This window comes from Anabrus simplex, chromosome 1 (genome assembly GCF_040414725.1).
Source record: "Anabrus simplex isolate iqAnaSimp1 chromosome 1, ASM4041472v1, whole genome shotgun sequence".
NCBI classification, from domain to species: Eukaryota; Metazoa; Arthropoda; class Insecta; order Orthoptera; family Tettigoniidae; genus Anabrus; species Anabrus simplex.
The window spans coordinates 1,154,076,214-1,154,100,818 of NC_090265.1; the positions used below are offsets into that span (position 1 = coordinate 1,154,076,214).

At 36.0% G+C, this 24,605-nt stretch overlaps 1 protein-coding gene across 1 annotated transcript in view; it reads right to left on the reverse strand.

Moving 5' to 3' along the window:
- SMC2 (structural maintenance of chromosomes 2) overlaps positions 1-24,605 on the reverse strand; it is a 349,885-nt gene that overhangs the window by 196,300 nt on the left and 128,980 nt on the right. Inside the window, exons 10-11 of the mRNA XM_067137430.2 lie at positions 15,170-15,288; positions 7,997-8,135 (exon numbers count right to left, since the gene is read on the reverse strand). Of these exons, the coding sequence (XP_066993531.2) occupies positions 7,997-8,135; positions 15,170-15,288 (258 nt within the window). The remainder of the gene's footprint in view (positions 1-7,996; positions 8,136-15,169; positions 15,289-24,605) is intronic.

Here is a 24,605-nt window from a genome sequence, read left to right on the forward strand (position 1 = left end):
GTTTTCCTGACCTTTACAAAAAATCGGATATAACGACAATCCTCTATAGCGAGTAAAATTTTCCCCATCATGAATTCTCGCTATAACGGACTTCTACTGTATGTCGAAACTTGTCAGTGTATGTGACTTCATCTTATATGACGCGTACGAGTGGTTTTAAGCGATTTCGAAATTAGCGATAAAATGCTAAATTGGTTCAAAATTTGAAATTATACAATTTATGCGAAATAGATGCAAAACTCTCGATGTTGTACGAAATAAACATGTCTTTTCAAAAACAATGCATTGTTCTTAAAAATAAGATATATGTTGTTATTTCTTTCAGGAGAAAGAATTATTATGGCGCCTTAAATCAGCAATAACTTTCACCAGCCAAAGAGCACTGCAAAGAACAACCAATCAAACAGCAAATACTATTTCAAGCTCACACGTTCATTCTCTTTGTGTTGACTCGTAATCATAGTCGGTTAATCTTGACATTGGTGTGGAGTAGTAGTTCTGTTTTAAAGTACGGTAGCGATTTATTTTACTGGTAGCCATGGGTAGAAGCGAAGTGATGATCAAACAGCATGTCGAGAGATACAGATCGGGGCATTTTTATGTAAGCGATACAGATAGGCCTATATTGATGTGCCGGCGTTGCAATCAAAGACTTGAACGGAAGAAGAAAAATGGTTTGCCGACTTTCCTTTGCCTCGGCAGCACTGCTGTGCATATGGGCCTCCACAAACAGTGTTGATGTAGAGAGTTTTTTTTAGCAAGTACAACATAATTGTATAGTCCTGACGCTCAACGTATACCCAAGCGGTATCTTCTGATCTCAAAACTTGGCCCACCCTGGTAATAATGAGGGTTGACAGTCTGCCCGCCCTAGTAATAATGAGGGTTGACAGTCGGCTCCTTTCCTCTGGACACAAGAGGCACGTGTCGTTTAAAAGGCAAGTGAGCTCTGTCAAAAGTAAGGTTGTCATATTTTGCGTTGATTATTTAAACACGTTAACATTTAATTTATTCTAAAGTCAAAATATAAATATAAAACCTTGATAATGAACCACAGCACAAACCAATATCGCAGAATAATTTGCTTCGTGCTTAACCCATGCGGTGGTCGCAGATGTTGAAAGAAAGAAAGAAAAAACAGGAAGACGGCATTGGCAAATAAACTTGACAAAGACTAAACGTAAATTGATATCAAAGTAGGCCCATTAAAATATTACTTTTATGCTAATATCAGTGTCTCGCTTTCAGTAAAGAAATGAAAAGTGCAACAATTTTTTACAATTTGTTTTATGTCGCACCGACACAGATAGGTGTTATGGCGACTATGGGCTAGGAAAGGTCTAGGAGTGGGAAGGAAGTGCCCGTAGCCTTAATTAAGGTACTTGCCCAGCATTTGCCTGGTGTGAAAATGGGAAACCACGGTGAACCATCTTCAGAGCTCCCGACGGTGGAGCTTGAACCCATTATCTCCCTGATACAAGCTCACAGCTACACGCCCCTAACCGTACGGCCAACTCGCCTGGCAAAGGAAAAGTAAAATCACGAACTAGGGACTGGGATAATAATAATAATAATAATAATAATAATAATAATAATAATAATAATAATAATAATAATAATAATAATAATAATTGTCCGCCTCTGTGGTGTAGTAGTTTAGTGTGATTAGCTGCCACACCCGGAGGCCCGGGTTCGATTCGCGGCTCTGCCACGAAATTTGAAAAGTGGTACGAGGGCTGAAACGGGGTCCACTCAGCATCAGGAGGTCAACTGAGTAGAGGTGGGTTCGATTCCCACTTCAGCCATCCTGGAAGTGGTTTTCCGTGTTTTCCCTCTTCTCCTCCAGGCAAATGCCGGGATGGTACCTAACGTAAGGCCACGGCCACTTCCTTCCCTCTTCCTTGCCTATCCCTTCTAATCTTCCCACCAAGGCCCCTGTTCAGCATAGCAGGTGAGACCGCCTGGGCGAGGTACTGGTCATTCTCCCCGGTAGTATCCCCCGACCAAATGTCTCACGCTCCAGGACACTGCCCTTGAGGCGGTAGAGGTAGGATCCCTCTGAGTCAGAGGGAAAAACCAACCTTGGAGGGTAAGCAGATTAATAATAACAATAATAATAATAATAAAAAATATCGGAGTATGTAGTTCGGATAAAAAATAGCCAGCAAACTTAGCTACTTTTAAAACAAATGCAGTATTTACCTTACCTCTGTTCAGCATAGCAGGTGAGACCGCCTGGGCGAGGTACTGGTCATTCTCCCCGGTAGTATCCCAGAAAGGTCCCTTACTTAATATACTAGAGAATATATATATATAGATATCGACCAATATAACAATCCCCTCTATAACTTAAATGAAATCAACGAAAAGAAAAATATTTTATTGGAAACCTTTGTCCCGCTCATCTGCGAACAGTTCATTAATAAAAAAGAGTTTCACTACCGACATTCTAGAACAAGACCCGTCCTTCCATCAACACCCTCCTTCCGCGAATCACAACGTCCCTCCCTCCCTGCCCCTCCCCCTCCATTACCCCTCCCAATCACATCAACACAGATACACAATAAGCCACACACAGGCTTAGTTGTCAATGTGACTTGAGACCAACAAGGTCATCTCCATTCGAGACGACAACTTTTAGTTACAAGTAAGTCATATGAGTTTTCTTTTCGTACATCATTTTTAACTTGTTCTTCATCCACTCATATATTCCTTTTTTCTCATTACAGATGTTTACACGTTTTATTCGTAGTATTGACGGTCTCACTACACTCCTCAGCATAGTGTTTTATTTAACAGTCAGCAAGATCTATTAGACGAGAGGACTTTGCACCTCAGTGTGTTTTTAACTCACTAATCATGATCACTGTCACTTCACATCATTACGGTTTTTCTTTAAATTTGTTTGTATATTATGTAATCATTGTTTTACTACTGAAGATGGCCTTGAGATTAGGCTGAAACATGTATAGACTTTGCTTCATCTAACAGATGACTTGAATTGTATTGATAGGAGGATTTTATAAATATTTTCTTTTGTAAAGTACCTAACCTCTATTCGTCGTCCTCGTCATTGCCTGCTAGGTGAATTACAAATCCATCTTGGTTGCTATCCGTGTCGTGTTTCATGTACTTCTCTTCTGTCTTAATGGTGCTTCGAACACAAGCAGACCACCTCTCAGGACCGATCGTTCCAGCTCCTTCACGAAGAAGTTGACACACACTAGCACTCAAAGTTGGCGTAACATTATTTTTCCTAACATATGTCTTCAGCTGAAACCAGATCATTTCTATGGGGTTTAAAATACAGTGATATGGAGGGAGTCGCAAAACTTTGTGTCCACGTGAGGCTGCGATCTCCTCTACAGCGCACCTTTTACTGATATTGGCTGATTTGATTTCCTGCAACATAACTGCCTTGATGGGTACAGGTTTTGGCACGGGAATGTTGTTGTACTCCATAAACTTAATAATGTCCTTAATATTAGTGTTCATGGAAGGAAACCTAATCAGCTGCCGCGAATGATAGCTTGCGTTGTCCATCACGATTACACATTTTCGGTCACGTGGTAGGTTCTCTAGAAGATGAGACCTAAACCAGTTTTCGAAAACTTGAGCTGTCATTTTCCTCATGGCTATCAGCTTTGCCGTCTCCAATGTTTTTAGCCGATAAATAAAGGCAATTCTCAACCCAGCCCTCACTGCCTCCAGCATGCAATACCATAATACGCTTGCCCCGCGATGTTGGTGCTTTCGGTATGCAATTACAAGTTCCATCATCCCACCCTTTCTTCACAATGTCATGAGTATCGTACCAAGTTTCATCTAGATAGACAACTCTGCATCCCTCGGAACGCAACTTCCAGAGACGCTCTATGAATTTATATCGCTAAGCTACTATTCTAGCAGATTCCATTACAATCTGTTTTTTCTTCAGAATATGGAAACAAAACCCAAGTTTTTTCAACAGCTGTCGTAGAGTAGTTTTTTCATAAGGAAAGCCACACACATTTTTCAAATGTTTTAACAGTTCCTGTACGGTTGGTGACTTACCTTTATTAAAGAATGCATATACCTCACGTCTCACCAAGTCACAGCAAAAATCATCAATTTTATTAAAGATAACCCTATTATTACCACACTTTTTCGGAGTTGTAGGTCCACTCTTTACTATTTTACTTACAGTTTTCCTGTTAAGTTTCAACATTTTAGCTGTCTCAGAAATATAACCCTTGCGAACGTTGTTCTTCATAACGTATTCGTATGCGTTACATACCAGCCGTTGACTTTGCTTACTTAAAGTTTTAGTCGCCTTTCTTTTCTCCGCAGAACGACTACTACCCGGCAGAGTATCACTCGGGGGCACGGAGCCACTGCTGCTCGGCTGAATATCAATCGTGGGCACGGAACCACTGCTACCCGGCTGAGTATCACTCGCGGACACGGAACCAGTACTACTCGGTCGAATATCACTGTTACCGGTGCTCGGTTGAGGATCGTTTGCCTGCACTGGCAGATTTAATTCAGGATTTTCTGATGCGATAATTTCCAGGTGTGATTCCCACGGCCTCCACATTACTGCGTGAAGCGAAGTGAAAAACAACACACTTCACAAATATTAATTAACGAACCAAAGAAATAATCCAAAACTTTCAAACAGCAAACAAAGCAAGTGTGAATTGTCTGAGCTGAAAAGAGAGACTGACGTCTATTTAACAAGAGGTGCATTGGCAACAGAGCTGTGGGGATTTCTGAAGGGGAATGCGAACTTCCGTTTTAAAGCCCAGTGCCGTCATAAATCACCCCCTGCTAGGCCCGTAAGTGGCCAGGGTGATCAAACGTTTGCCGAACTCTTTGAATGCCGCTGGGTACGGGTTGAGCATCAGGACTATAACAGACAGGCAGTCTTGAATGAAGGAGGACACCGTTTAAACAATTGGCATGTTGTACTTCAATCACCAATGAAATTTCTCTTCCTTGTAGGTGTGTTGTACTGTGATAAATAAACATGTTCAGAATAGTATTTTTCACTTTGAAATTGTGTTTGTGTTAATACTAACACTTCTTGCCGTCTTATGTTGACGTTTATCTTATTTTATACAGTGAATTCAAAACTGCATGACGAGCAATGTGTGATTAAACACTATGATTTTACTCCCAACTGTTGTGTGTGCAATTTTGCAAATAATGCCTATTTTTTTAAAAATTGCTACAAAACGGTAAATTTGAAAATCAAAACACTAAATCTCTGATTTTTATATGCTATAAACCACAAACTCTATTAATGAGACATGTTTTGCCTCTTCTTATGAGGCATCCTCAGTCAGTATCAAAATCTTATTTTACCAGGTACTTGGTTGAAGATTATTCTAAATTATGTTGAAAGACGACGTGTTTAAGATAAAATTTACAGTTCATCATAAACATGTTTCTGAAATAATTAAAACTCTAATACAATAATAAATTTGTACGTAGTTCACTTAATGAAGGATAAGTCATTTGATTGTAAATAACATAATTGATGGCTTGAAGCCGTAGTCATTGCTTGATGTTGAAGGAAATTGACAAGCTAATGCATAGTAGAAAGAATATAAAATAGGTTCAATGTTGAATATACAGCGTGATATAATGGTAATACAATAACTTCGTACGTAGTTCACTTAAATAAAATAGGTTCAATGTTGAATATAAAATGGGAAGGAAAAACATTCCAAGTGCTGGGACAAAGTTGTTATTTGACGTTGAAGTGTGTTGCCCGAAACATTTATTAGTCAACAGTTCATAAGTTGTTTGTAGTTTAATCCGGCGAGATTATGTTGATATGCAGTTCAACAGATGGTTGTAGTTGGCCTAATTTGTTGTGAGTCAACATGTGAGTTTGCTGAAAAGATAATGGGCCGTCAATGGCTAAGTTGATATTATTTTGACGCAAAGAGGGTGTGATTATATTCCTTGTTTCAAATTAGACGTTTTGAAACTGAGCTGATATCTTAGAAAATAATGTTGAATAGTTGTTGTTGTTTTCTTCTTCCGAATGACATAATTCAACGTTGGTTGTGAAACTTATGCTGTTGAAGAATATTGTAGAGGTTTGATAGTTAAATTGGGGCTGTTGAATTGTGTTACGATTCTTGTTAGTGGTTGGTTCTGAAATGAAGAAGAAACTGTAGTTAATTTATTTTAATAAGAGTGAAAAATTTTGGGAAGGTTTTATCTAAGTGTTGTTAGTAAGAAGCTGCTGGTGCTTGCCTTTGGTGTTTTTGGTCTGTTGACTTATTGTGTAAAACGTTAGTAGGACACTAGTGGTCTCTAACTTTTTACTTCTCGTGTTGTACGTATGTTGTCTAGGTGGAGGGGGAGGGGCTGGAAAGGGCGGGGTTATAGGATTTCAAACTTTACACAACATGGAAAATTCTGAGATGTGCCTATTCAGTGCAAGATTAATAATTATTAGGCGACAAGAACAGGCTATTATGATTATGTTACTAATTTCCTGCTTCAAACATCCAGCCACACCATTCTTTAATCCTACCATTACTGGAACATTATCAGCACCAAGAGCTAAGCAGTTTTTTTTTAATGCAATGCAGAATTCCTGAGAAGTTAAGAGCAAAAGATTGGCAATGTTAGCTCCAGGAGCATCCCCTTCTAAATTAGCCACAGAGAGTAGAAAACTCTGAATTTCATTGAGTTCAGGCCTTAAAAACGTTACAACAATATGATATATTTTCAAGTCGCTTTTGTTGCTACCACCATCAGTAGCAACAGAAAATGCATTCACCTGCAAATATGATACAATTTTCGCCCTTTCTCCCATGCACATTGCTGTAATGATAGCCGCTGTTTTCGTTCTAGCACACCCATATCGTATAGCAATTTCCAAATCAGGAAATATTTTGTGAAACAGGGTCCCGCGTGGTCAGCACAATTTACAGGCAGGTTATGTTCTACGATAAGTGACGTAAATAAAGCTCGGCATTTGTCACAGAATTTACATCTTGGTTTTTACATGAAGAGTTCGGTTTCGGGTTTATTTCTACACACTGGACACTCCCCTTATCTTTTTCATTTGCACATGTTTGAGTATATCGCACTTCCTGCCATGCGCAACTGAAAAATCACACCTGCTTATAGTACAGAATATGAATGTTGGTCCCTTCCTGGATTCACTTAAACACGGAAACTCTGCCCTATAAGCGCTTTTAAATGCTGCATCATATTTCTTTTTTGACATTTTGGTCAAAAAATAATTAAGACACACAACCAAGAAGCACTACTGCATGACATACCACAAATAGACACAGATCTTATCCCCGTAGATGTCTATAGTGTGTCACTTCAGCAGTTAGGTTACTCGCTTGCAACCTTCTACTTTCTATTATTAAAAACTATTTGACTGTATTATACCCAACCAAAGAGGAGCACATGGCTGGCCACCCTGCCCCTGTATTGCCCTCCAGTTATGGGTATTAGAACTACTATCGACCAGCCACACTCAGCCAAATATCGATACATGAGGAAACGCACAAGTTACAAATAATACGAAAATGACAAACTGTTCTCAAAATTGGGGGATCGGTCCCAGCGATCAGAAGATCGAGAGGAACTATGAAAAATCGGGAGTCTCACACTTAAATCTGTAGAGTTGGCACGTCCGAGTATGGAATCTGATGATCCTACAGTGTGGTAAACACTGCGGCCATTTCACCCAGTGCAATTTCATTCATCAACCTACAGCAGAATTTTTCACTTCATTCTGTATTATACTATCTGTCAGGTACTTCTTGAACGTTTCATAAAGAGCAATATTACAGACTGTCTTTCAAACGGATGCTTTCTTTATTCTTGTAAAGCATCATCCAAACATCAGGGCTGACTCTATGCAAAGCAGTTTATTATTCAGGCCAATATGATGTTCTTTGATCTGCATTTCTTACTTTATTCTATATTTCCTTATCTTCAACATAGTGATAGACTCAATAACATAAAACATTACCTTGCCGCCTGCAGCAGCTTGCAATGCTGCAGCCATGTTAGGATCCTTCAGCTGATGGAGATTGCACACTACACCATGAACCCTGGAGCGATCGAAGTTTGGTGTGGGGTCTTTGTAACGGAAATTACACTGTGGGCATCTGGAATATCATTCAACAAATCAATATTTAACAAACTCTCATGAACTAAATAACATATGGCTCAAAAGAATTTATATTCTTTGTCTGGGTTGGGCCGTTTCATATATTTGCAGTATTCATCAAGATTAGTCAACTACCTCTACTAATTTCAAGGTAATCATTCCCCCAAGGCAGCTTACTACTCTTATCACAATGGGTTGCCTTAATAGAGAATAGAGTAACATATTTGAAACGTTGGCAACCTGAATGTTATGTACTTAAAACTACAACACAGTTCAACTAAGATGTAGAATGTAAATTCAGTTTAACAGACTGTGGAAGTCAGATATTTTCTAGTGTTATTTAATTTTGCATTGGTTTCAAAAGACTGAAAAACTTGAAGGTTATATAAGTCAAAACTGAAAAGAAAATGGCTGTCACGTTAAGAGACTGGAAGTTTCAACACAAAACATGAGACAAAATTTCATTCCTTCCGACACAAAGCAAGCCTTCCCTATTTCCTTTCACAAAACAGCAAAAATTTCAATACTGAGCATTCAAATGGAATTGTTCGGTCCTATTGCTCATTCCCAAATTCACCACCCAAACTTCCCAGTCTCACGAGTAATCCTGGCTAAACCATCACTTCGATGTATAAGCATAAATATGAGTTCTGATGGTCTCTGCTCTTTCCGGAAGAAATCCACATTTACACTATCACAAACATGTTTAAATATTTGGTTGGCAAACTTAGAGATTGTCTTAGAATCACAGTCCAAGGCATATTCTTACATCCAGTTGGGGTTAACGATCTTTTGTTCCATAGCACACTGCGATTATAAAAGACTGCTAAGGCAATGGTCAGGCATATAGCTGAGATAAAAATGAAACCAATTGGAATATGATGAAGTGCAGACAAGATATCCTTTGGGTTTATGCCTTGCAAAAGGAAAACTCCAGTGAAATATGAGAGAAAGGGGGTCAACTCACATTCGGGTAAACACAGTATTTGATTAATAAAAAAGATAAATAAATACATATTAGTCGATAGTAACAGCAATTATGGAATAAGTTGATATATTTAAGTTATGGACTACTTTTAAGCCTGCAAAATATTCAACGACCTGAGGCATTCCATTATGAGACTTATGGAAGAACATAAAGGTAAATAACATGCTCGGGCAAAAGAGTATAAGTAAAAAAATATAACTTCTCAAGAGAAGTATTTTTCTTTTATTCAAGTACTATACCTACTACAAAACATGTGTTTACAAATGCTAGGTTGTTAGTCTTATATTGTTTTCTCCATAGCTGTGTGATGACTTTACCTCACAGAATCTGGACTTCTCACCTGGGCAAGTTTTTTACTAATACTTCTTTACCCGAGCATGCTACAATTCATACTGAGACCTCACTCTTGTCCATTCAATTCAAGAGAAATTCAGTTTGACGTACACTGTGCAATAAATTTTTAGTTTATATGTCTAAACTACTTTCAGCTATCAAGATACTGGAGGTTAATTATCTCCAAAACCTTACTTCTAAACAATGGAGAGCTAAATTTCTAACAATATCCAATGACTGGCTTTAAATACTACAAACAAAAACAAAGACGTATTTATTATCTTGAGCAAGAGAAATGTAGAGCAAATAATAATAATAATGAGGGAAGGGCATTTCAATCATATGCTAGTGATTTAATGTCTTACTAACACAGAAGGTTTTCAATGGTGCACAGGTGGTAATAGGCTAGTATTGAGAAGGTAGCGGCCAAGGTGCGGGTTCCTGAAAGCAAACTCTCAGCTACATAACATTAACCGTGTAGCCAACTAGCTCAGTTTTCAATCAGCTACTTACGGGTATCTTACTAAACTGTAACTTAATCCACAATGTAAAGCGTTACACAGTCAGAAACAGCAAAGCAACATAAAAGGGGTACTTCATTAGTGGAACTCTCTTATTCCAGGGATCGAATGATGCACAGTATATTAATTCAAAGTTTACTCTAATACAGTAAAACCTCGTTAATTCAAAGTCATTGGCACTCAAAAATCGGACTTCGAATTACGTGATTTCGAATTAACCGCCGATTTGCAATTCAAAAGTACCAACCCTTGCCGAGTTACAAAATATTCTAATGCCCGTTACTTGTCAAGTTAACCTTGATTCACAGTTAAACCTTTCAAATGCCGTAGGGAAAAAAATTCCTAAATGTATCTAACAAGGTGCATTTATTGAAATAATGTTCTTGGATAACGCCGTATACTGTCAAACGTAACCTCACACCCGGGAAAAATAAAACACGATTCAAAGACAAGGAGTACGGTAATCTACTGTACATATGCACGACGCAATTTAAGCAAATAGGTTATAACTATACTTCATTTAAGTGCAGTATAAAGCACTTGCACAGAAATTGATAAGTATTGGAAGGTTCTGACAATTTAATCTTTAAGTTCAAATAGGCATTTGATTGTTTTTTTGCCTGCTTGGCTAAATTACAGCTTATAAATCTCATTGGCAAAGACATAAATTTCCTAAAACAATGTTTATATCAAAAACTCGTTCCTAAATTTCTAAATTCAGTGCAGAGAAAACCTTGTACAACAAAATGGCATAAAGCTACTCAAGAAAAAACTAACTACTTATGGCTCAAAAATGAAATTAAATTTCTATACAGAAAAAAGTCTTTTTTAAACTCTAAGTTATATAATGCTCATCTAGAAGCTTCCTCCCTTATGGCCCCTATTGAATGGGATTCCTTTTTGAAATATGGTGATACTAAAATTCAAAACATCTTAGATAAGAAACAAGAAACCTTGAACAAAAAACTTTACGGTCTTACTCTAAATCAGAAAAACATAAATCAGTCAAAAGAATCCTCCATTAACATCGAACCCAATTCAACCTTTAACCCCCCAACTACGAATCTAACTGACGTTGTTTTCGAGGACAAAGAGTTGTAGATTATCAACAAAGGACCCAAACATAATTGGTCTAATCCATACAACCAAAAGCAATACATAACAACCATCGCTGAAGTAGAACAAGTCATAGCTCAGCTTCCAATAGATCGACAACTTGAAACTAAATTCGAAGTCAAAAAGAAACTTGAAGAATTATTTAAAGATCAGAAAGTTAACACACCCCATTTACCCTCTACAGATATAAAAGGCCTAAAACAAAAAATAAAAGATAAATGACCTTATAATCACAAAGGCGGATAAAGGTAACGTGTCAGTTATTATGCATAAAAAAGAATATATAGAAAAAACCGAAGTATTTTTTTCAGATAATACTTTTACAAAAATTAAAAAAGACCCGACTAACTCTGTCCAAAGAAAACTAAAACAAATACTTAAAAACATTAATTTCATCTTTAATGAGAACAAAATATCAAACCTAATTAATATGAATCCAAGACTACCTACAGCAAGAGCTTTGCCTAAGATACATAAACCTGACACACCCATAAGACCAATTATTAACTTTAGAAATAGCCCCACCTACAAAACCTCTAAATTTATCAATAGCTTTCTAAAAAAGTACTATACTTTCCAAAGCAGAACCACAATCAATAATTCAATAGAATTTTGTAAAATTATCAAGAACACAAAATTAAAACCATCTTTCACCTTGAACTCATTCGACGTTACTAATATGTATTCTACGATCCCCACGAAAGAAACTCTAAATATAATTAAGAACAACTTAAAGACACACAGAAAACTTAGTAACCATGAAATAGAAGAATTTATGTTACTCCTAGAATTTACACTTAACAATAATTACTTTTCCTTCAATAACACAGTATATCAACAAAGTGGTCTTCCTATGGGATCTCCAGCGTCAGGTATCCTTGCTGAAATATACATGGATCACTTAGAAAAGCATAAAATTTTAAATGATGAAAAAGGTATCATTATCTGGCTAAGGTTTGTCGATGACATCTTTGCAATTATAGATGAACAAATCAATAGTAGCACTAATTTATTAGACCAGATAAACAGTTTGGACCCTTTCATAAAATTTATGTTAGAAACCGAGAACAATAAAAAACTAAATTTCCTTGATTTAACAATCGAAAGGAAAGAAGAAAAGTTGGCCTTTACAATCTTTAGAAAACCGACTCAAACTATAAATACCATACGAAAAGATTCGTACCATCCTGAGGCACATAAAAGGAGTTCCTTTTTAAGCATGTTAAATAGAGCCTTTAACATTCCCTTGTCCAAAAACGACCTCCAAAAAGAAATTAATCTCATTTACAAAATAGCGATAAGCAATGGATACACAAAACACTACATAGATAGATTAATGAATAAAATGAAGAATAAACCTCAAACGCAGCTGGTAAAAGAACATAAAAAGAAAAACTTCGCCACCTTTACTTATAATAATGGGAATATTTACCAGATTACTAACATTTTTAAGAAATTCAATTTTAAAATTGCTTTTCGCACCAATAACAACAATCAACGTTTAATTTTCAATCATCAAAGCATTGCAAGTAATAACAAATATTTAAATTCCCGGATATATAGGCTTAAATGCTCAAATTGTGCCATTTCTTATATCGGACAAACAGGCCGTAATTTCTTAGTAAGATGTCAAGAACATATTAATGCCGAAAAACATAGGAAGTACTCGGCCATGAGTCTTCACATGACCAAATATAAACACAGTTTTACATCGATAGAAAGGGACTTAACCATTCTACGAACGCTAAACAGGCAAATTAATGAATATTCTTGAAAATATCTATATTGAAATTGATCAGAAACGAAATCCCAACCAGAATGTTAACAAAATTACAGAAAATATAAATATATTATTAGAAGAGGCTACCAAATTAGATTCATCTAGAAAAACCATCAAAAAGAATACCAACAAACAACCAACACACCTCCTTCCGATTAGCTCCATCCTACACAATAGTCCCCCTACTTTTCCTTCCGTTTCCCCTAGCCTATCACAGCGCCACTCCTCAGTTAGCTCCACCCTACACAACATTTCACCCGCTCTCCTCACGTCACTTACCTCTCCTTCCAATACTCCCCGCCCACCGCAAATGCCTTACATACGTACACAGGACTCAGTCAGTTAACAACACGACATAAGGGAGGACGTCAAATACGACACGACTGACTATAAGGTAATCAACTCCATTATCCTTTATTCTCGCAAACACACATTTTTAACAAGGTTTTCTCCTTAAAATATCCTCTATTTTACTCATTCCTTTCTCGTTTCAGACTCATTTCAATAATCTAACCACAACTCAACTTCAACTACGGTTGTTTTATCAAGAGTTCCCCCGATAAATATACATTAAGAAAATCTTGTATTTCTCCAATTTATCTTCAAGATTAACAAAATGTACACGTCTCCAACATGAAGAAGAATCTTATCGCCGTTTTTACTTCGTCATTTGAACACTGACTTGTTGAATTTTTAACCAACATGAATGAACCTTATTTCATCATCATAATTATATGTTTTAATCTTCGTGCCATTTTATCATATCTTTTAGCTTTTGTATCATCATAACATCAATGTGTTTTAATTGTCTTGCCATTTTGTCAAATTTTAGCTGAAGATTTTCCATAATCGGAACGAAACATGTACTAGAGATTATATGGTTTATATTATGTAATTAATAAACCTATTATACAGAAATTGATAAGTATTGGAAGGTGGGAACCTACTCATAACTTAACCTTAGTTGACTTATATTGGCACGGAAAGTGCCTGATGCCTTTAAAACATCGCGGTTTCTCGAACTTGCCTATGACGAGGGGAGGAAGTCTCTCGCTTCCGTCCGCATTGCAACACAGAAGGACTGTGACCCTATCCTTGTAAGATTTCCCGCCATGGCACTTCTCTCCCTTAAAACCATAAGTCCGTTTGGGTTCGGCATTAAAAAACAATGCAGTCTCATCGGCATTTAAGATATTGTTCGGTGCAAACGAATTGATTATGTGAGCCACGTTTTCTCACCAACTGTCTGCATCACTAGTGTTCACTGATTCGGCTTCTCCGCACACTGCCTGCCAAGTGATATTGTGCCGTTCCTTAAAACGCTGAATCCACCCGTTCGAACACTGTAACTCAAGACCCATCTTCAGCGCCAGTTCATTCGCCTTCCCCTTAATAATCTTGCCATCTACTGGGATATTGTTTGCCTAAACATGCCGAAACCACTCGATCAATTGTACTTCCAAATCGGAGTGTTTAGCTCCTCGAATGCGCATTCGCTTTGCTGTATTTACACCCTGCATTTCGTGAGCTTCTATGCTCTCATGATTTTTTAAAAACATTGAAAGTGTGGACACATGAATTTCAAATTCTTTAGCTATTTCAGTTTTCGTCTTTTGTCCTTTGTCGACTTCCCTTATAATTTTCACTTTCTCGCTGAGTGTCTTTGAAGAATACTGATGCTTAACTATCGCAACACAATAAAAGGAACACACGTGCCCTAAATTAAAATATCATAACAAACTAAAACACAGTATTAATAAAATATAACAACTTCCGAAGTTTATAACTGCACACTAAAACTTTAAGTAAAATAAGTAACTAGAAGAATACAAAAGCACTATGATTTCACTAGAACTTGGCAACTCTGAAGCACGCTGTAGACACACCAAACTCAAAGTGAAAGTGCGGAAAGATACACGTTCCAGAAGTCGCGTTCTATTGTGATGCGGAGAATTTTTAATTCAAATTACACTGTAAAGTATTATTTTTAACAAATTTAAGGACAATTTCGAATTAAAAGTCTGAATTTCAATACTGGGACCGACGTTGTTCTTCAAATTACGAATTATCCATATTTCGAATTAAACAATTTAAATAACATGAAAAGCCGTACCTCGTGTTTCGGGGAACAAGAGATTCTTCGAATTACGTGGCATTTTGAATTAACCGATTTCGAATTATCGAGGTTCTACTGTATACCAGAATTCTTCCGTCAACTCCATACATAATATACTGTGAGATCATCCCTCTCTTATACTAGAGAATCTCTACATAAGAGAAATATTTAAACTTACCGGGCCTCAAAGCGATCTATTTCATCCTGAAGTTTGTTAATATCTCGTGTCAGTTGTTTCTTCTGTTCTTGTAGAGACTCCAACTGACCATCCTCATAATTGAGTTTGCTGATGTCTCTCTAAACATATCAACATTAATTTATCACTTCAATACAACAACAATAATAAAATATTCAATGTCAACAACAGCATAAGTGACAGGAATATTTTAGAAAAAGAAGAGTTTGCTTTGAAAATTATTCCTACACTGACATGAATTTGCTATAAAATATATATAAAGCCACCTAACAACTAATCTACAAGAAGGCACTTGGGTCTTGTACTCAAGGTCGTAGGGTAGAATTTCTAATAGCAATTAGAATGGTTAAATGGCGATGATTGTCGTACTGGAACAGTACCCTTTCATTTACAGAAAATTCCAGTACTCAAGAGAGCTTGTAAAACTATATGAGGCTTATTAAAAAAATAACCACACTTTGATGATGCTTGTTGTTTAAAGGAGCCTAACATCTAGGTCATCAGCCCCTAATGGTACGAAATGTAATGACAAGTAAAAGTCTAAAATCCTCCACTGACTGAAATTCAAAATGTGAGGACAAAGAATGAATGGATGGATATGATTTTAAAACAATCAGTGGATCCAACCCACAATAACTTACATTCACAGAAACAAACGTAAAACAATAGTATTACTGACCAAGGGACTGCTTCTATAGCACAATACTGAATCGATGATGCTCGTATTCTAAAGGGGTCCAAAATCCAAGTCATCGGCCCCTCATAATTGTCATGTTGCAGTTCTAAACAAAAGTAGCGTAGATTCGCGGTATCAATAGAGTAAAATAATATATTATTATTGGTCCACCTTTTCAATACAAAATGAAAATTACATAGGGACTAGTTTCGACCTAGTAATAGGTCATCATCAGCCTGAAGTAAGTCAAAGATCGAAGAAAACATAAACAATGTAAACACAAGTACAGTCTCTTTAAAGGTACATACCAAGTGGGAAGTTGAGTAGAGATATATTAAAAATAATAACTCATCCAAATTGACGAAGCACTGAGCGGAATTTATGTAAAGTTCGGTGCGCCGTATATTATAAAAGACCACTGTGCACTAAATGATGCAATAAAGAAGAATAGTAGGTTGAATGCTGGCTTCTTCTTAGCTGTTGTATAATCGAAGAAGATTACGTCGTGTTTTATAAGGTATTGATAGACGTCAAAATACATGGATGTTGGAAGGCTCTTCAGTTTTTTTGAACATGGCAATAGTTGCGTGTGGAGGCTTAGGAAACCAGAGAAGCGTTATATTATGTTAAAAAATAGAGATCCTTAAAAAAGTCCTGTGCGTTGTATAAACTGTGGAAATGGAAATTGAAAAAACTTGGTTCTTAAGCGATAATGTTGTTCATTCAGAGATCGATTGAAAATAAAGAATCGTAACATAGTCTTCTCAAGATGTTCATAAACCAGAATTAATAGACGATGCGAAGTATGATGCTAGGAGAAAGCTCTTCTGCTTCTGGAATCTTGAAGGACGATGGATGTTTCACGAGGTGGAGCAACATATATGGAGTTAAATAAAGGTGGAAATAAATTCGCAGTTCAATGCGGACCATAAATTTGATTCTGAATAAAAGACAGTAAGATTTTTTTTTTTTTTTTTATGTCAAAAGGAAAACTCAAGCGTGATGTGATGAGCTGAAGAGAGAAACGGAGGTAGGAAAGGATCAAAGGAAATTTTGAGGAGGTGAGGGAAGAAAAATGAAGGCAGGAGAAGAATATATAATATTTTTTTTATTTTTTATTTTTTTTATTAGCTGAAGAGAGAAACGGAGGTAGGTAAGGATCAAAGGAAATTTTTTTTTTTTTTAGCTGAAGAGTGAAACGGAGGTAGGTAAGGATCAACGGAATTTTTTATATCTGAAGAGAGAAACGAAGGTAGGTAAGGATCAAAGGATTTTTTTATTTAGCTGAAGAGAGAAACGAAGGTAGGTAAGGATCAAAGGATTTTTTTTTTTTTTTTTGAGGTGAAGGAAGGAAAATAAAGGTCTGAGATTTTTTTTTGGAGGTGAAGGAAGGAAAATAAAGGTCTGAGATTTTTTTTTTAAATTTTTTTTATTTATTTATTTATTTTTTTTTTTTGGAGGTGAAGGAAGGAAAATAAAGGTCTGAGATTTTTTTTTTTTTTTAAGGTGGGGCTGAGGGATGTGGGAATATGGAAGAATGATTAAGAAAAGTGCTAAAAACAGAATGAACAATCGGACCTTTAATATTAGATTTTGATTGTCTGAAAAGTTGAATAAGCAGGTCAAAAAGAATGTTTGATTTTTCGGAAATGTCATTGAGATTGAAATTGGGATTGAAATATTGGTCTAAATTTATAAAGCAATTCTCTGTTATGTTAAGGAGGGGTCCTTTATTCATAATTTTGAGAATTGTCATATCTTGTTTAATGTCAGTAAATTTATGATTACAATCATTCATGTGCTGACCAACTGCAGAAAATTTATTGTGTTTTTGGGCATTGACATGTTCAAGGTATCGTATTTTAAAGTTTCTTCCTGTTTGTCCGATATAAGAAGAATTGCAGCTGTTGCATTTGAACCTATATACACCAGATTTTGAAAAAGGGTCAGTTCTATTAATAGATGATGAGTTGTGTAAGACATTAGCGTTATTATTGTTGGTTTTGAAGGAGATTTTAACATCATGTTTTTTAAAAACGTTAGTGACCTTGTAAATATCTTTATTGAACGTGAAGGTAGAAAATGAAGAAATTTTTGGTTTTTCTTTTTTCAGAGTGGTTAAAGGACGATGTTTGTATTTATTGATAATACTTTCAATGAAAGAACTATTGTAACCATTGAGTTTTGCGATCATACGGATATTGTTCAATTCTTTTTTAAGATCACATTCTGACATTGGGACCGTATAGGCTCGATGAACCATACTATTATAAGCAGCTCTTTTATGGATTTGTGGATGATAGGAAACTTGATGAATAGTGGAAGATGTTTGGGTAGGCTTTCTGAAGATGTTGAATTTTAAGGAATATAGATGCCTAATGATGGTTAAGTCTAAAAAATGTATTCTTTGTTCAGATTCAGATTCGAGCGTAAATTTTATGTGTGGGTCGATATTATTAAGGCTGATAAGAGTAGAAGCTGCGTCTGTTGTGCTTTCATCTAGAATTACCAAAGTATCATCAACATATCTAGCCCAAAAAAGAATATTAATGAAGTTATTATTATTATCAATTTTAGTATGTTCTAAAAAATCTAAGTAGATTTCAGCTAGGATGCCCGAAGCCGGCGATCCCATGGCTAAACCTTCCTGCTGGTAGATAATACCGTCGAAAGTGAAATAGTTATTGTTTAAAACCAATTTCAGGATAGACATAAAGTCTTGTATTTCTAAAGCACTTAGGTGACTGTATTTGCCTAAATTGTTTTCAATTATAGGGTATAATTTAGAGGTTTGAATACTAGGATACATATTAACAACGTCAAAAGAGTGAAGGGAATGGTTAGGTTGGATATGAAAGTTATTAAGATTTTCGATCAATTCTGTAGTATTTTTAATAGATTTTTTAGACAAAAAATGATAATATCTTCTTAGAAACTTTTGAATGAATTGAGAAGCATTATAAAGAGGACTTGGTCTGTAATTGATGATCGGGCGGATAGGGATGCCGGGTTTGTGTATCTTAGGAAGGGCTTTAGCGGTTGGAAGACTTGGATTCATGCTAATAAATTTAGTTTTTTCTTGTTCAGTTAAAAGGAATGAAGTATTTTTAAGAGTTTGTTTAAGAAGGCGTTGGATTTTTTGAGTAGGGTCTTTTTTAACAACAGTGAACGAACTATCAGAAAAGAATTCTTTAGTCTTATTAATATAATTGTTTCTTTCCATTATAACAGTGGTATTGCCTTTATCGGCAAAACGTAAAGCCTATTTATACTTAGGTTTAAAAGTTAAAATAGCCAAATTAGGCAAGGATATCGAGTTTCTTAAACAATGTATTACGCATAATTTGACACCTAATTTTCTCAAAGGCAACTTAAAAAGATTTCGACCTTCGCCTCACATTGCTAAGACCCAAATTAAAACGAACAAAATTTGGCTAAAAGAAGAAATTAAATTCCTATACAAGAAAAAATCTTTCTTAAATCATAGATTATATGAAACTCACCTCGTAGCTGCAAATTCACTTTCAAGTGTTCAATGGAATTTATTTCAATCTCTAATTGATAATAGACTTTTCAACATATTAGCTAAGAAACAGAAAACCTTAGATAAGAAACTTAGTATACTAAAAGGTTCTAAATCTAATAACACCCTTGCTACTAATAATAGAAATTCCTCTAGCACAACGATTCAATTTCATCCACCAATTATTAATTTATCCAATGTTCCTCTGAATGATGACGATAATTCAATTTTAGCCAAAGGTCCTAATCATAATTGGCCTAATCTTAATAAACTTGACAGCTCTACTACTATGATCTTAGAATCTGAACTAGCCATCAGTAAATTACCTCTCGAAAAACAGGATGAAGTTAGGTTCGAAGTTAAACGTAAAATTCACGACATTCTTAACTCAAGTACGAACTCCAACATCCCTAGCGACATTAAAGAATCATTCATTGATCAAAAGCGATTACGCGCTCTCAAAAAGAAGATTTCTGATAATAATCTTATTGTCACTAAGGCCGATAAAGGCAATACCACTGTTATAATGGAAAGAAACAATTATATTAATAAGACTAAAGAATTCTTTTCTGATAGTTCGTTCACTGTTGTTAAAAAAGACCCTACTCAAAAAATCCAACGCCTTCTTAAACAAACTCTTAAAAATACTTCATTCCTTTTAACTGAACAAGAAAAAACTAAATTTATTAGCATGAATCCAAGTCTTCCAACCGCTAAAGCCCTTCCTAAGATACACAAACCCGGCATCCCTATCCGCCCGATCATCAATTACAGACCAAGTCCTCTTTATAATGCTTCTCAATTCATTCAAAAGTTTCTAAGAAGATATTATCATTTTTTGTCTAAAAAATCTATTAAAAATACTACAGAATTGATCGAAAATCTTAATAACTTTCATATCCAACCTAACCATTCCCTTCACTCTTTTGACGTTGTTAATATGTATCCTAGTATTCAAACCTCTAAATTATACCCTATAATTGAAAACAATTTAGGCAAATACAGTCACCTAAGTGCTTTAGAAATACAAGACTTTATGTCTATCCTGAAATTGGTTTTAAACAATAACTATTTCACTTTCGACGGTATTATCTACCAGCAGGAAGGTTTAGCCATGGGATCGCCGGCTTCGGGCATCCTAGCTGAAATCTACTTAGATTTTTTAGAACATACTAAAATTGATAATAATAATAACTTCATTAATATTCTTTTTTGGGCTAGATATGTTGATGATACTTTGGTAATTCTAGATGAAAGCACAACAGACGCAGCTTCTACTCTTATCAGCCTTAATAATATCGACCCACACATAAAATTTACGCTCGAATCTGAATCTGAACAAAGAATACATTTTTTAGACTTAACCATCATTAGGCATCTATATTCCTTAAAATTCAACATCTTCAGAAAGCCTACCCAAACATCTTCCACTATTCATCAAGTTTCCTATCATCCACAAATCCATAAAAGAGCTGCTTATAATAGTATGGTTCATCGAGCCTATACGGTCCCAATGTCAGAATGTGATCTTAAAAAAGAATTGAACAATATCCGTATGATCGCAAAACTCAATGGTTACAATAGTTCTTTCATTGAAAGTATTATCAATAAATACAAACATCGTCCTTTAACCACTCTGAAAAAAGAAAAACCAAAAATTTCTTCATTTTCTACCTTCACGTTCAATAAAGATATTTACAAGGTCACTAACGTTTTTAAAAAACATGATGTTAAAATCTCCTTCAAAACCAACAATAATAACGCTAATGTCTTACACAACTCATCATCTATTAATAGAACTGACCCTTTTTCAAAATCTGGTGTATATAGGTTCAAATGCAACAGCTGCAATTCTTCTTATATCGGACAAACAGGAAGAAACTTTAAAATACGATACCTTGAACATGTCAATGCCCAAAAACACAATAAATTTTCTGCAGTTGGTCAGCACATGAATGATTGTAATCATAAATTTACTGACATTAAACAAGATATGACAATTCTCAAAATTATGAATAAAGGACCCCTCCTTAACATAACAGAGAATTGCTTTATAAATTTAGACCAATATTTCAATCCCAATTTCAATCTCAATGACATTTCCGAAAAATCAAACATTCTTTTTGACCTGCTTATTCAACTTTTCAGACAATCAAAATCTAATATTAAAGGTCCGATTGTTCATTCTGTTTTTAGCACTTTTCTTAATCATTCTTCCATATTCCCACATCCCTCAGCCCCACCTTAAAAAAAAAAAAAAAAATCTCAGACCTTTATTTTCCTTCCTTCACCTCCAAAAAAAAAAAAAATAAATAAATAAAAAAAATTTAAAAAAAAAAATCTCAGACCTTTATTTTCCTTCCTTCACCTCCAAAAAAAAATCTCAGACCTTTATTTTCCTTCCTTCACCTCAAAAAAAAAAAAAAAAATCCTTTGATCCTTACCTACCTTCGTTTCTCTCTTCAGCTAAATAAAAAAATCCTTTGATCCTTACCTACCTTCGTTTCTCTCTTCAGATATAAAAAATTCCGTTGATCCTTACCTACCTCCGTTTCACTCTTCAGCTAAAAAAAAAAAAAATTTCCTTTGATCCTTACCTACCTCCGTTTCTCTCTTCAGCTAATAAAAAAAATAAAAAATAAAAAATAAAAAAAAATATTATATATTCTTCTCCTGCCTTCATTTTTCTTCCCTCACCTCCTCAAAATTTCCTTTGATCCTTTCCTACCTCCGTTTCTCTCTTCAGCTCATCACATCACGCTTGAGTTTTCCTTTTGACATTAAAAAAAAAAAAATCTTACTGTCTTTTATTCAGAATCAAATTTATGGTCCGCATTGAACTGCGAATTTATTTCCACCTTTATTTAACTCCATATATGTTGCTCCACCTCGTGAAACATCCATCGTCCTTCAAGATTCCAGAAGCAGAAGAGCTTTCTCCTAGCATCATACTTCGCATCGTCTATTAATTCTGGTTTATGAACATCTTGAGAAGACTATGTTACGATTCTTTATTTTCAATCGATCTCTGAATGAACAACATTATCGCTTAAGAACCAAGTTTTTTCAATTTCCATTTCCACAATTTATACAACGCACGGGACTTTTTTAAGGATCTCTATTTTTTAACATAATATAACGCTTCTCTGGTTTCCTAAGCCTCCACACGCAACTATTGCCATGTTCAAAAAAACTGAAGAGCCTTCCAACATCCATGTATTTTGACGTCTATCAATACCTTATAAAACACGACGTAATCTTCTTCGATTATACAACAGCTAAGAAGAAGCCAGCATTCAACCTACTATTCTTCTTTATTGCATCATTTAGTGCACAGTGGTCTTTTATAATATACGGCGCACCGAACTTTACATAAATTCCGCTCAGTGCTTCGTCAATTTGGATGAGTTATTATTTTTAATATATCTCTACTCAACTTCCCACTTGGTATGTACCTTTAAAGAGACTGTACTTGTGTTTACATTGTTTATGTTTTCTTCGATCTTTGACTTACTTCAGGCTGATGATGACCTATTACTAGGTCGAAACTAGTCCCTATGTAATTTTCATTTTGTATTGAAAAGGTGGACCAATAATAATATATTATTTTACTCTATTGTAATCACAGTTCAATACGGATCTATCATTATGAAACTTATTTCTTTTAATTTATTTTAATTGATTCGCGGTATTCCACACATTATGGTACTGCTCACATGTAATGAAATTCACACATGTAACATAGACCTATGGTGTTTCACACATTGCAGCACCATTTACAGGCAACGCAAACCTATGGTGTTCATCACACAAGTGTACTAACCACAGGGACTCGTTCTATCCCGTGGTGTTCCTCATATAGCGGGTACTAATCACGGGCAAGCCAGAACCATGTTGTAATGGTACTAATCGCAGGTACTGTAAAAACCGACAGCACACTCTGTTACTACTAATTACAAACCTATTTTTTACCTAACATAGTGGTAATACGCACAAGTAAAAGTGACCTATGGTGTTCCCCGTGCGGTTGTACTAATTACCAGTAGTCTCGTGATTCGAATTCAATCATCCCTTGGTCGCCCCTTTTAGTCGCCTCTTACGACAGGCAGGGGACCCACAAGTGGTAGAGAGAAAAGAAGAAAAGAGAATGGATCTGTCACGTCGAAGAATGAAGTAACGGACGAAGAAAGGCAAGGGCCACCTAACTTTGAAAGTAACATATTTAGGGAGCCCAGTTAGCTTTGTCTCCTCTGAAGTACTCTTCTCCAACAAAACAATGCTCCCAACACCACTTTCACTTACCAAAGCAATCCTCGTTGGCAATTTAGGAGATTATGCACAGTTCCCCTTGTGACTTCAGTTTGATCCCTTAAACTGACTGAAACAGTCAACCTTTCCATTTGAATTTCAGTTTGTGGAATAGAAAGAAGTCTACCAGAGCAAAATCAAGTTAGTAGTGGGATGAGGAATCACACCCATCTTTGTGTTCCTTCGAAATTCACAAATCAACAGTGACGTGTGACCTGGTGCATTTTCATGGTAGAGACCCTAGAAGCTGTTTCACCACAAATTCAGTTTTTCCCTTCCAAAATTTTCTCTCAAACATCTGAAGACTTCAAGCTAACATCAGCAGTTCACCATCTGACACTCAACAGGACTTCATGGTGTACAATACTGCTGATGTCAAAAAAAGACTGTCAACACCACTTTAACACTGACCTGACCCATCTCAAAACACACACTACACAACTATGTGTCTCCATAAGCATTTTTCCAGTTTGATGCCAGCAGGTTAGGGGAGGTGGTGGTATACAATTTCTAATCACTAGATTGCGTGCAAAAAGCCTGGATTAAATTCCAAACCTCTTCACAGTGCTCATATGGAGTGAGGGCATATGACGCTGTTGATGGTGACCCGTCTGTCGGATGGGGACGTTAAGCCTTGAGCAGACCCCTTGGTGCTATTCGATAGGAGTGGCTATGTGCCGGCACCGGGTTTCACCCTCTCCCTACTATCACATATCATGTCATTAATTTCATCACATTAACTCCTCTGATCAGGTTGACGTCAGGAAGGGCATCCGGTCATAAAAACCCACCATGACAGATTCATCTCGCCTCATACCCGACCCCATAGGGAAACGGGACAAGGGTTGGACGTCAACAATGCAGAAACAATTGTTGATACACTGCTCATAATAATCAGACAACTCCACAAT